The sequence below is a fragment of the Watersipora subatra genome, chromosome 5 (genome assembly GCF_963576615.1).
Source record: "Watersipora subatra chromosome 5, tzWatSuba1.1, whole genome shotgun sequence".
NCBI classification, from domain to species: Eukaryota; Metazoa; Bryozoa; class Gymnolaemata; order Cheilostomatida; family Watersiporidae; genus Watersipora; species Watersipora subatra.
The window spans coordinates 10697857-10711628 of NC_088712.1; the positions used below are offsets into that span (position 1 = coordinate 10697857).

The window sequence follows — 13772 nt, forward strand, 5'->3', positions numbered from 1 at the left end:
TGGCATCAAATTGTAGCTGATGTTTTAGCCTTTTATGGGTCCTAATTGACTTTTTTGACGCAACTACATCTTTAAGTTGTTCATTGAAATATCATTAGTTGTGAGGTGGCGTCGGCACCTGGCAGACATCATTTATTGATGTCACTTCATTAGTAAAAATAGACAGTTCAATTCATTAAATGAACTTTTATATTTGAAAATTAAAATGATTGACAATTGTTTCATGTCATGAAGCGAGACAGGTATACCTATTATAAGCGGTTGACATAAACTCTGTGTAGAGTTAGTCTTCTAAATCTTATGAGAGTCTTATGAGAACAGCAACACTCTGTATTTCTCAACAGCTCAGGGTATAATTTTGAACCATGTTTCTTTTGTGTGCATTTTGGGTGCATAATTAAGTGAATTAAAAGTACTGTGGGTAGACTAAAAGCCAGCCGGTACAATAAAGGATAATGCAAAAAAGAGCGAATGATAACAATTGATATTAAACGTGAAGTAATTTAAAAATATGATAAATTTCTATGCGTGATTGAGCTAGCTCAGCAACATGACAGAAATACATCCACGATATCCACAGGCTTTGAATCAAAGACAAAAGATTAGCCTGCGACAGCGCAACTGACATGTTACTATGTAAAGATGCCAGTGCTATCTGTCAAGACTATAAAAACAGATAATCGCAAAAGTTGGCTAGTGGTTGCGCATTAGCCTTTTGTGATGACACCTGTGGTGATCCTTTTTGCAACATGTTGAAATGGCGACAAAGGCAAACAATTTTAGATAGGTTTCTCTTAAATTGACCAGGTGATCAAAGTAAACAAAATGGAGTTAAAACAAAATAATTGTTAGCTAAGTTGCGAAGAACTTAAACTGTGAACACTAAATATATTTTAATTATGCCAAGTTAAAAATAAATTTTTTTTTAAAAACTGTGCTCAGAATCCAAATTTATCAAAATCAACTGCTGTAATGAAGGATAACCTATCTTTTCGTTAGCTGTTTAACATGTATTTAACTTTACCTTATAATTAATCACGTTTCCTTGCATTATGTTTTATCTGTTGCTTTTTGAAAGCGTCTAGTAAGTTAGAACAATTAATAACATGTTATTTTCTGTGAAAGTATCTTGCGTTAAATGTTTTTGTTTGTGCCTTTTAGAGTATAGAAACCAATCAATATATATTTAATTGTTATATATATAATTGTTATATACTATCAATATATATTTAATTGTTATATATATAATTGTTATATACAATCAATATATATTTATATATATATATATTTATATATATATATTGTTATATATATATTGTTATATATATATTTTGTTATATTTATATATATATTGTTATATATATATTGTTATATATATATATATAAATATATAAATATATATATATATATATGTATATATGTATATATATATGTATATATCTAACAATTAAATATATATATATATATATCTAACAATTAAATATATATATATATATTTAATTGTTATATATATATTTAGTTGTTATATATATATACATACATGTATACAGATTGCACCAACATGCGAGTAAATTTACATTTGAGCTCAGTCGCAGAACGCATTAACCTCGGGAGTTGAGGTATGACTGTATTTTATTTTGCCAACATGTTAACAACTAGTGCTCTGCAAAAGATTCAATGTATCTATAATTTGTGCAATGCTAAAGCTATGTGAAACTACAATTGCTTCAAAGCTAAAACGATCCTCCACAATATTCCTTACTTTCACAAAACTATTACTTTTACCACTATTAGAGTCAGTGGTGCTACTTTAATTATCTGTATAGTTACAATAATCTGAATTTGAATCAGCTATAACATTATCAAAATTAGTAATTCTCGGTTTTCTAACTCATAAGGTACTTACGAAGCTATAATAACACTAAATAGTTCAAAAGTCCAAAAGAAAAAATGTTCGTTTTAAATTGGAAATTCCCAAACAAAAACTTGAAATTGCTTTGTGATTTTAGGCTAATTTTAAAGAGAAATATTCGGAAAACATTTTCAAGGTCATATAAATCCTAAAGATTGTTGATTAAGGTCGTCAACAAATAATAAAATTAAGTTACTTCGCATTTGCTAGGAAAGTCTCATGAATGCGCAAACGTCAATGAAAGGGTTAATGTGATAGATGGACTTAAGTATTAAAAGTGAACGGACTTGGCTGTAGCCAGTGAGAGAACAATATAACAGTTATGAAACAGTTAAAATAAAAAATCGCACAAATATGTAAGGTCAAAAGGTACAACTATACATCTCACACAAAGACAGGAAATACACACATAAACTATTATGTAACCAACATATATGTAGTCAACAGTTTCACTGAAGAAAATGGAACTAATCCTAAATGTATCACAATTACAAGAGTATTTATGTGATTGCATGTCATGTGCACAATGATAAGTAACAAGTGATATGCATGAAATCAGAAAGACCTGACGCTTTTTTGCAAGCTTTATAAAAAATGCATGAACTTCACTTATATTTTTTAATTATAGAGACAAGAAAAAAAGGATGATAAAACTCTGTCATGCAGACAATAGATTTTTAAGATTAACTTCAAAGCTGTCAAATGATCAATGTTCTACGTAGAAAAGAACATGCCTGTTAATTTGCTAGTAAATGCATAGATCAAATTGAACTGATTGCTGAAATTGTTCTTATAACGTAGGAGCCCTGAAGTATCTCAGACGCTGGATGAAAGGTGTTTTTGTTGTGGAACCTTTATAAATATTGCAACAACCAGTTCCGAGTCCACTAAAGATTTGATCTTGTTGTTGGAACTCGTTACATTTTGACATCAATATGTAAAAATGAAGGCGTTTAGTATATGGTTTTCAGTCTTGAGTTTTAATTGGGTTTTATTCCTAATTATCGTAAATTGTTCGAAAAGCAAATCTATTTACAAACCATGATAAATTTTTACTTGGTAACATGTTATTATTTTTTTAAAAATACTTGCTGATAATCCGCTACATAATTTTTTTAGGGCAGCAAGTTTAGCCCTTTGAACCTTAATGGCTCTATTCCGTCACAGTGAAAGATGTGTCAGAAACCTTAATGGCCAGTACAATGGCATTCACATGCTTAGGTGAGAGCTGTGGCTTTAATATTAGTTGGAGTGTCAACCCATGCCTTGGAGTTCAGTCCAACACATGAGTATGTGATAGAAATCCCAAAGAGGTTTGAGGATGTGCCAAACATTCTCTGGCGAGTACAACTATAAAAAAGCAATAAAATTAGGAGGACCCGACCAAATTCACATTCAATGACTGGGTTTGATGATCAGGGAATGAAAAAGACAAAGAGACAACTTAAAAGTTTGAGCCAGGTACAGGCAGCCCCACCAAAAAATCTACGCCTGATCAAACCACATTTACACTACTAGGCAAAGTTATAGGGTCTGTTGCAAACTCATAACAAAAGTTGTTTCAAACCCTACAAAAAGGGCTAGAGAAGCTGGGCTGGTCTCTGGTTAAACTGGAGTCAATAGAGGCCTAAATCAGAAAGGAGTTCTGCGGCCACATACAGTGGAACCTCGGTTCTTGAACACAATCCATTCCAGAAGGTTGTTCGAAAGCCGAGTTGATCGAGATCTGAAACAAGTTTTTACATTAGAATTTATGTATGTAAATTTAATCTGGTCCAAGTCGATTTAACAACTTCGGTCAAGTATTTTTTACCATTTTACGCTATCAGCTGTACTACATACTGCATACTATAAATAAAAACGGGTAAATATAGATCGTGTTTAATTTTAATAAAATATTTTTTACCTATGATGATGAGAAAAAAGTAAGCATTTTGTATGCTTTGTTCTTAAAACATCGAAAACACTAAACGTTACGATACAATACCAAAAACTGCAGAAATTGATAACGAAACAGCAAAATAATGCAACAGATCAGTTACATCAAAAAATCGTGGTATAAATAAAATGGAAGCATCTATGGCACATTTCCTTCTTATCTTTGAAGAAGAATCCTCTTCCAAAACAATTTAGAGCAACTTGAATGGAGGAGTTGTGTCCATAGAAAACCTTTTCGGTAGAGGCGACGTCCTCCCAGATGGCTCCTTATTGAGGGCTTAAACGATAGCCATTTTGAGAAATTTCATTTCCAGTAAGGACTGCTGTAAAACCTGAGCAACATGACAATCTTTATCCTTTTGAACCCAAACTGCTGGCTTTGCGTAAGATGTGTCAGATACCCTAGCGGTGGGCATACACACAGCTCTGTTTACAAACACTGTTTCTAAGTAACAGCTTAAACCAATCCAATTAATTCTAGCACAGAGTGTTAAACCACAAAAAATTGTGCCAGTTTTCAAATATCTTTATCTACCTCCTTCATTATAATAACAAATTTATTATAACAGCATTGCGAAAAAATTAATAAATCTCATTCCTTGGTAGGTCATGAATGATTGCGATTAAAATGAAAAAAATTTATGGGACTGATTATAATTTTCCAGTTTATTTTCAGTCATGAAATGATGATGAATGTGTGCTCAGTGGATATGATACTACCATGAATATCTTTACGAGTTTTTAAAATCGTACAGATTTTTATAGTTTTAGATCGAATAATGGTGAAATACCATTTTTTTTGTTCGATGGCATTTACTGTGGGCTAACTGTTTTTTTACTAGTGTTTCACCAAATATCATTGTATTATAAGCGCATTTAAATCCATTTAATTAAAGTTTAAAAACTTAAGATCATTGGACAAATCGCCCAGGGTTACTGACACGCATTGACAAAATCAGCGGGGATTCAAAGCGTTAGCACATGAATTTGTTTATTAACTCTGTTAGAATGAACCAAACACTACTGTAAGTGAGTTTAACGACTATTTAAATACATGTTAAGTCAGCTAGAACCATCACCGGTCTTTGATGATAAGATTTATTATCTCCAAAGCTCAAATTGGAATTGTGTGGTAATTTATACAAGCATGACAGACCAGAAGACTCATGATAGGTAGAGAGACTGATCACCATCACTATTGGAACCACCAAAGACTGATGGTCAACTAATTCGACTCAAAGGTCATCAACACAATTGCTATGCAAAAATCGACTAATCTTCTTGAGGTGCCAAATTTGGCTGATATATCGACTTCGGGGTCTTATCGCATAAGACTGGTTTTTGTTGTCCCACATTAAGCACTAGCCAGCAGAGCAGTGGATAAATAAATTGGGATCACTTTTAGCAGCTGAGTGGTAATTGCTGGGGCTGCATAAAAAGGTGAACAAGCTTTAGGAAAAACGTGGAGGCATGGTAGGCGTAACTTCGTGCGTCTCCCTGATTACTATGACAAACAATATATTAACTATTATTTCTCTGCAACTCAGTTGTTGCAGAGGAATAGCCAAAGCCTGTAAATAAAGAGTCAGTCTAATAAAGTTTTAGCTACTCAGATTTTAAAACTTTAGCTGACCAAGGCGGATGCCCTGGCCTTGCTAAGCTTCCCAAAACGGATTTACACACAAAATTGAATGTGGGACCATGTTACCGCCAAACTTGTAGAGATGGAAGATAATTGTTGGTGCTGTAATTCAGGATGGGTTGGCTTGTATTTCAAAATTTTGCTGCTTTTCTGTGCCCATGCATATACCAGCATATGTCATATGACCAGGTTTTTCAATACGACTAATACAACAACATGGTGTACCACAGCGACTCTCTCCAGTGGAACAATTTACTCCAAGATCGGTGATATCTTGCAGACCTATAGGTGGCTCTGTGTACCTTCTCATCAACTATCGCTAGTGATTATACATGAGCCAACAAATTAGCAGGTAAAGGAAGACAACCACAGATCACCTCTGGCAAAATTGACTCAGCCGAAAGAGCTCTTTCTTTGTGGCTCTGAACCAAACATATTGATCTGCTGCCACTTGCCTGGCATTGTACGACTGCCAACCAAGGAGAACCCAGCAAATCTAACAAGATGGAAATGAAGGCCATTGGCATGATACTGCTAAAACCATTACTGACATAGCAATCAATCTAGAATTGTGCCAAACAAATAAAGATATGCTACACTAGGAAGCCAAGCGCCTAGAATACGAGGCCTGAAAACATTTTCTATTGCCTTAACGTGTATTGTCGCCAAGGTTAAAATTAGAGTCCAATGGTGCCAAATTGCAGCTGTGTGACTCCTCTTGGCATGGCTTGGCATAAAAAGTGCCCGTTGACTAGCAACTCAAACCAGTCAAACAAACAAGCAAGCAGTTGAGCTCAGTTTACCAACGAGATCAAGGGATTGAGCCAGGCAGACCGAAGAGACAACAGCCTTGTCTAAACGGCAACAGCCGGTGTAGTTGGACTTTGAACTAAACAAAGCCAGCTGGTGGCTAGCTGGAAAAAAACTGGCCATGTCCCAAGTTAGGAAGAGCCAGCTCAGAACACCTTAAAAGACCAACATGAGTCGGTCCATTAATACGTGCAGAGAACATATATAAACATAGAAACACAATACATATGTACGTTTATATATGTTTATATACAGTCAAACATGGATAACTCGAACTTCAAGAGACCGAGCAAAAGTGTTCAAATTATCAGAGCATTCAAGTTATCAGAGCACTGTCACAAGTCCATATATTAACTTATTTATTAGTAGATACATGTACATATACAAACTATAATATAAATCAAAAGCACAAATGGCTTGTTTCAAATTAAATGCTTCTAATGTAAAGTTTAAAACGTTTTCATGAAAAAGTATAGAGATTTTTCTATCACTTGAGATTGGTTTGTTGTTTGAGGTGATGTTATTGCCAGGACGTTTTTCAGATTTACATTGGCAAAACTTGATCGTTGTTGAAATGCTCAAAAGAAAAGACATTTTTTTCTTTCGGGGTTTTACCCACGATCAATTTTACCGTTTTTTCTTGAAGTTTATGCAGATTACCTTACTTTACCTGGAATTCGTTAAGAGCAACACTCCGAGGCAGTTCAATTAGAAGTTTTACGAGGTTTTACGGTACATTCTATATCACTCACGCTTTTCTAATAGATACTTATTGAATGTACACACGTATTCTGTGTTTAGGTCAAACGACGAATAGTTTTTTGTAGCTCAGACAACGTATACGTTTAATTACAACATTTTTTAAGACGTTTTAAACATTCAACATTCCGACGTTGATTCAACACGGAATCAACGTCGGAAAACTATTCATCACGGGCTAGCCGAGTCACGCACTCAAGGATTTTCGCCACGCACATACAAAACAACATGCGATTTTTGTTTTGTATGTGCGTGGCAAAATTTCTTGCGCGCGTGACCCGGCTAGCCCATGCTATTCATCGTATCGCAGTATAAATCAAATTTCACCAAACTTTTAGAAAAGTCGTTGACAAAAATATTTTGCCGATGGTGGTAATAACGACGCTTATGAATTACGAAAAGATGAAGTTTACCTCTATGGCTTTGAATAAAGCGATTTTCTAAAGCCAAAACAACCGTTTCGGTAGCTGTTGGGCAAAAAAACAGTTCGAATTAACAGTGTTGAGTTCGAGTTATCTATAGCAATTTATCATTACGTGGGAACGGACCAAAGGAAATGTTCGAATTAACCATGTTTTCGAGCTATCCGTGGCCGAGTTATCCATGTTTGACTGTATATATATATATGTTTATATATAGGTAACAGTTTTAACTGTCCAAGAAAACCTAAAATTATATAGAAGGTACACCTATTACTACTATACAAGGGTTTGCGTATTGGAGTATTAAATTCAGTAAGGCTAAGCGACATAGGTTTTGATCCCCACTCTAAACTAAATTGTAAATCTATCAATAGTTTTCTCATTGAGTTCAACATATTGAAAATATGCATGGCAAACTCATTCTATAGAAATGTTTTTTACATGAACATAAATACTTGTTAATTTTACAATTTTTACGTGCTTGTTATAGTCAAGTATGCGAGGTACCGCTCAACCAGCTGCCAGCATATGATATAGCCAAGAATAAGACGAAATCATGTGATCTCTGTGCAAAGAAGGGAAAGGCTAACGAGGAAGCATTTTCTTATTGTCCGCTCTGTGATACAATTTACTGTGTAAAGCATCATGAGGTATGAATGAGTTGATAGATTATTTTATATTTGAAATATCAACGTCAGTTTTCGGGGAAAAATTAAAATTCTGTCCTAACTTGACTTTTTTGTTTATAAAAGTATTTGAATACTGATAGTTTCTTCAACTACAACATATTTCAAATTAGATTTATGAGTTTTTAAAAAACCTGAGTTTTTTAAATGAGCTGTCATAATTGCATTAGTAATTTTCAATTTTTGGTTGAACATGGTTGGCTGTGATGAATATAATTTTTTAGGTGTTTATCCTGTGTTGCTTGTTATATTTTATTGGTTCAGACGTGCTGATCAAGCCACATTTTTTTTGGTTTCTGAAGAACAGAACTTGCTTGCAATTTTATCTCTTAAAGTGATTCAGATTTGCTTTGGCTCTCAAAACCGATGAATTACAATAAATAGTTTGTGTCACAGTTACAATTCCGTCAATGCTGTCAAGGTAATTATTCATAAACAAACACCTCTAATAACTGGGCACATTGTAATAAAATGGTCTAAATTATCTATTGATAAGCGATTGTTAATCAAAGATATAAATTTGGTTAAAAAACTATATTTTTGGTAAGAGCAGTCTATTTTCAGTCATCGGTTGTGAGAATTACAGGAGAATCACATTGAAATACTTGGTCTGCAAATTCTGGCATGAGGTTGATTACAGACAGCTATTGTGTGGGAAGAGTTTTTGGTCGCCTAATATAACTCAGCAATTTCATAACTCTCTTTCTTGCTGACATTGTTCTTTTAAGTCATCTTTGAGCATCTAATTCAACCGTAATTGAGACACATTTGGCATTTATTTTGACCCACTTTACAATTTAGTTTCATAAGGAGTACCATGAAGAGATTGAAAAAGATCATCCAACCATAAGCATGGAGCAGTATGAGCTACTAAAGAGTCAGCAAAGCAGAGTCTGTGCTGATCATACTGACAAGCCAGTCAGTTTGGGATGTGATAAATGTCTGAAGATGATCTGCATTGAATGCATTTGCAAAGAAAAATTTTGTGATGATGGTAAGAGTAATGGTGGTAAAAGCATTTTGCATAGACTATAAAGAGAACTCAGCAAATTGTAGAGAAAATTATACTGATTAAATACATCTTTAAAAATTGGTAATAATTGTTAGATTGAGATAAATAGTGTATCTCGTAAACTAGCTGGCAAATAAGAATAGTAAAATATTTAGCGAAACTTTTATAAAGAAATACAATGCGGAGTGCTTCCAAATATAAGTATTTTTACCAAAACAACCTTGAATTTCAACTGGTATTATTTCCATTTAATCATTAGATTAGTGACCGATCATTGTAAAATTTTTTCCACCTATTCACATTCTTTTTAACTCTTTTGCTACCATAAGACGATGTGTCGGCTATGGCGGTTATAGAAGTACAGATCGTAAGCCGATGTATCGGCTTGCGATCTGGCTTACGATACTTCTATAACAGCCATAGCCGACAAATCGGCTTACGGTCTGTACTTCTATAACCACCATAGCCGATGTGTCGGCTATGGCGGTTATAGAAGTACAGATCGTTAGCCAATGTATTGGCTATTGCAGTATAGACCGTAGGCTATAGCAGTTATAGACCGATACAGACCGTAAGCCGCTGTATTGGTTATAGCAGTTATAGACCGTAGGCTATAGCAGTTATAGACCGATACAGACCGTAAGCCGCTGTATCAGCTTCTCGACACAGATTAACTTTTCTTTTCATTACGAAGCCTAAAAATTAGCTGAAACAATCAAATTTGGTCTCCAGTAAAACAACCCTTTTGCCAATCACAAGCAACTAACCGAAATTTATTAATAAGCTATCCGTTTCTAATCTACTATATAAACGGCAATCGTTGTCTGTCTGTCTATCTATCTATCTGTGTATCTGTCTGTCCGCTTTATGGAGTACCGTACTTTTCGGACTATTAGCCGCTACTTTTATATAAGGGCGTGTCTATTCTGTGTTTTTTTTCACCGCTTGGGTGCATTAACGGGAATCTCCGGTTAGTACACGCCTCTATTATAATACGTAACCTGCTATTCATCGTAGGGATGGACGATAAATACTGATATGCTAATAGTATGAGTTGTCTTCTCGATATATTGAGTCACCGATAACTCCCAAATATGAGCAGTATAAATAAATTATATGGCGGTCTTTTTTTCGATTCGATCGTACGAAGCAAACTTAATTAATATGAGTAAGTAGTAAAATTAAACTAGTAGTAAATATTAGTAGTGAATTGAATAAAATTTACTACTCTTTAAATAAATTAATGAGTAGTAAATTACATCTAATTAATATTGACTGCCAACGTGTACCGGGAAGGTCATGTGAACATTTGTTTCTTGCAACCACTAGAAAAACGCTGTTCTCTATCTACTATCTACTATATAAACGGCAATCGTTGTCTGTCTGTTTGATTGAAAGTCCGCCTTATAGAGCGGTCTTTCCTTTTATCGTCGTACGACTTTCGGTCGTACGAAGCGAACTGAATTAATATGTGTAGTAACAGTAAATAAATTATAGAGCGGTCTTTCTTTTTCCATTCGGTCGAACGAAGCCAATCGAACTAATATGAATACTAAATATCGTAAGTACGTAATATGGACTATTAACTGCTACTTTTCTCTGACGATTTGAGCCAAGCGGCTTATATAAAGATGTGGCGATTCTGTTGTTTTTCTTTCACCGCTCGGGCGCATTAACCGAAGTCCCCAGTTAGCACGCTTTTTAAACAGCAAATTTTCTGCCGTGATAAAAAGCGCCTTCCTGAGTTCTGCGGCCTATGCAAAGGTGTCTATACAGCTATACAAATGTACTATTTATTAAAAAAAATAAATTAACGAGTAGTTATTTACATGCAATTAATATTTACTGCCAACGTGTACCGAGAAGGTCACGTAAACGTTTGTTTCATGGAGCCACTGGAAAAACGCATTTCTCACCTACTAAATTTCCACATCAAAAAGGTAAGTGTTTCTTATACGATGTTGTATTGTATATGAATTGCCACATCTCCACTACTTAATAACGTTGGATTTGCCGCTGTTCGTGATAGTGGGTCATGTTCATTTCCTTCAGCAGCAGAGTTACTAATTTTTTTCCAGCTACGAGTAGGCCTACTGTAACTTACTATTACAGAACTTTCATGAGTACTCCGAGTGTTGCGATACGAAAAGAAAGAGAGCAGCTGCTATCGACTTACTGTCACCCTGTATCAGCCATGACCAGCTATACGTCGCCTGCTCAAAAGTAGGCACACGCCGAAAACTGTTTCTTCATACGCCCGACAGAAAAACCAAAAATGTTGTCTATCCGCATATTGAACTAAGGGAGAGAGAGGGGGAGAGAAAGGGAGAGAGAGGGGGGGAGAAAGGGAGAGGGGGGAGAGAGGGGGGAGAGGGAGAGAAGGGGAGAGAGAGGGAGAGAGCAAGGAGGAGAGGGGGAGAGAGAGATAGAGAGGCAGAGAGGGGGAGAAAGGGAGAGAGAGGGGGGAGAAGGAGGGGGAGAAGGGGAGAGCGAGGAGGAGAGCGAGGAGGAGAGGGGGGGGAGAGAGAGAGAGGGAGAGCAAGGATGAGAGCGGGGAGAGAGAGAGAATGAAAGGGAGAGAGAGGGAGAGGGGGAGAGAGGGAGAGAGAGAGGGGGAGAGGGAGAGAGAGGGAGGGAGAGAAGGGGAGAGAGAGGTAGAGCGAGGAGGAGAGGGGGGAGAGAGAGAGGGCAAAAAAGAGGGAGAGAGAGGGGGAGAGTAAGAGAGAGGGAGAAGGGGAAGAGGGAGGGAGAAAAAGAGAGAGGGGAGAGAGGGAGAGGGGAGAGAGGGAGAGGGGAGAGAAGGAGAGGGGAGAGAGGGAGAGGGGAGAGAGGGAGAGGGAGAGGGGAGAGAAAGAGAGAGGGGAGAGACGGAGAGAGGGGAAAGAGGGAGATATGGAGAGAGGGAGATGTAACTGCATATTTGGAGTTGTTTTACAGTATGAAAGCCAACTCTCAATAAACCTTATGCTGCCCGTGAATCTGTTACTGTAGGCGGGTAATGCAGCTAGTTATTTATAAAAATAGGAAACCAGACCGCGAATGTCTTGGAAATAAAAAATTCACTGCATTTGTTCGATGCAAAGGAAGCGTCAGAAATTTTGCGAGATTTGGATTCACTAAACAATTTTATACTTAACTTGTAACAAATTTTGTACTGAATAAGCATTTAACTGTAAAGCAATATCTGCATTGATTCTCAAGATATTGCATAAATACTAGCGCTATATCAATTTTTCGAAAATTCATTTGAATTAATTTAGTCAGAATGACAATTTTAGCGCAATAGTGACAGAGTTAAGCAGATGTAATAGTTATGTTAGAAATTTTTTTCTTGTTTTAATGGAGTATGCATTTTTATTAGTTTTATTACATTAACTTATTTGACATTAACATTAACATTAAAACATTGACTCTTTGAACCCTAACGTCCGGTATTCGGGCATTGCATAGGGTGTGTCAAAAACGCAAACTTTTCCTGACGGAATTCCGGCGTTCACATGGCTTTGTTTACAAAAGCTGTTTTTACGTAACAGAGTAAACCAATCAAGTTGTTTCTTGCACAAGATGTTAGACCAAAAATTTCTCTTTCATTTGTAACAGTTTTTCAAGTATCCTAATCTACTTCCTTCTGGTAATTATAAATTATGTAAGAATAGTATCACGAAAAAATCGATACGACTTGTTTGTTGGTAAGTCATGAATAGTTGTGATGTAAATAAGGACTTTTCTTACACTAACTACAATTTTCTAGTATATTTTGAGTCATGAAATAATGATGAACATGTGTTCAATATATATAATTACACTGTAAATATTGCTTTTTAGTTTTTAAAATTGTTCCAGCTTTTATGGTTTTAGCCCGAATTATGGTTAAATATTGTACTTTTCTGTTTGATGACATTTGCTGTGCGTTACCCAACTTTTTTGCTAGCTTTGTTTTCGAATAGCATTGTATTATGAGCACATTTAGACATATTTAATAAAAGTTTCAAACCTGACACAGAGCCTAAAGTAATGAGTATTTGGACGTAAACTTTAGATTGTTGCAGGAGAGACTCATCAGATGATGACTTTAAAACAGCTTGAAGAGTCACTGAACACTAAGATCAACAAGTTAAAAAAAGGGATGATTGAGAAAGAAGAGGTTTTGGAACAAACTTTTAAGTTCACCTCTCAAACACTTGCTGAATATGACAAGGAAACGGCTGAGACGGTGCAACAAATTCAGCATAAAAGGGATGCACAGGTGGTTATTTTATTGACAAGTGTTTAACATAGCATTTTTTAACTCCATATACTATTATTTTAATAAGATAAGCTTGTTTAAAAGGCTAAAATAATGGAACAATTCTCAATGTTCAAATTTTCTTATCATAATAATCACTAAAACAATAGATAATTGTAATACCTATAAAAATAAACATGATAGATTATCAGTTCGGACAACGATGCAAGTTCTAAAAGCCTCTGATGTTGCAGAAATTATATTTAGTTAATCAATCCTAACTCTGTTTATTCTTTGCAAAGGCATAATTCTTTATAAACTTGTTATGCATAACTGGATGGGAGGTCTGGTGGGTCATGGATCAAC

General features: G+C 35.4%; 1 protein-coding gene across 1 annotated transcript in view; it reads left to right on the plus strand.

The window, feature by feature from the left end:
- The window catches only part of LOC137397111 (uncharacterized), a 52918-nt gene that overhangs the window by 11377 nt on the left and 27769 nt on the right, over positions 1 to 13772 (plus strand). Inside the window, exons 3-5 of the mRNA XM_068083397.1 lie at positions 7974 to 8133; positions 8971 to 9163; positions 13231 to 13427. Of these exons, the coding sequence (XP_067939498.1) occupies positions 7974 to 8133; positions 8971 to 9163; positions 13231 to 13427 (550 nt within the window). The remainder of the gene's footprint in view (positions 1 to 7973; positions 8134 to 8970; positions 9164 to 13230; positions 13428 to 13772) is intronic.